At 68.8% G+C, this 317-nt stretch overlaps 1 protein-coding gene across 1 annotated transcript in view; it reads right to left on the bottom strand.

Annotated features, from left to right (window-relative positions):
* Positions 1-313, bottom strand: part of LOC103808945 (tripartite motif-containing protein 3-like) — a gene marked incomplete at its 5' end in the record, with an annotated part of 2,191 nt that extends 1,878 nt beyond the window's left edge. The window contains 2 exons of the mRNA XM_009081753.1: positions 8-82; positions 239-313. Of these exons, the coding sequence (XP_009080001.1) occupies positions 8-82; positions 239-313 (150 nt within the window). The remainder of the gene's footprint in view (positions 1-7; positions 83-238) is intronic.
* Between the last annotated feature and the right edge of the window lie 4 nt (positions 314-317).

The following is a 317-nucleotide window of genomic DNA, read 5'->3' as shown; positions in this document are numbered from 1 at the left end:
CCCCCGTGGGGCGCTGGAGCTGCCCCGGGGAGCGGCCCCGGACCCCAAAACGCAGCCGGAACTGACCCTCGTTGGAGAACACCTGAGGGGGGCAGGAGGTTGTCCAGAGGGGTCAGTGGGGGGTGGTCCTGGTGGGATTTGGGGGTCCTGGGGGGTGTCTGTAGCTGCATGCACTGGTTGTTGCTGTCAGGGGCAGTGGGGGGCCCGGGGGGGGGGCAGGGTCCCGTGGGGGCTGTACCTGCACGCACTGGTTGTTGCTGTCGGCCACTACGATGCGTCCGGCGCTGGATGTGGAGATCCCCTGCAGGTTGGTGAAC

This window comes from Acanthisitta chloris, unplaced genomic scaffold (assembly GCF_000695815.1).
Source record: "Acanthisitta chloris isolate BGI_N310 unplaced genomic scaffold, ASM69581v1 scaffold31779, whole genome shotgun sequence".
Classification (NCBI taxonomy): Eukaryota; Metazoa; Chordata; class Aves; order Passeriformes; family Acanthisittidae; genus Acanthisitta; species Acanthisitta chloris.
The sequence above is the reverse complement of the archived record's forward strand: the minus strand, read 5'-3'. Positions and strand labels throughout refer to the sequence as shown.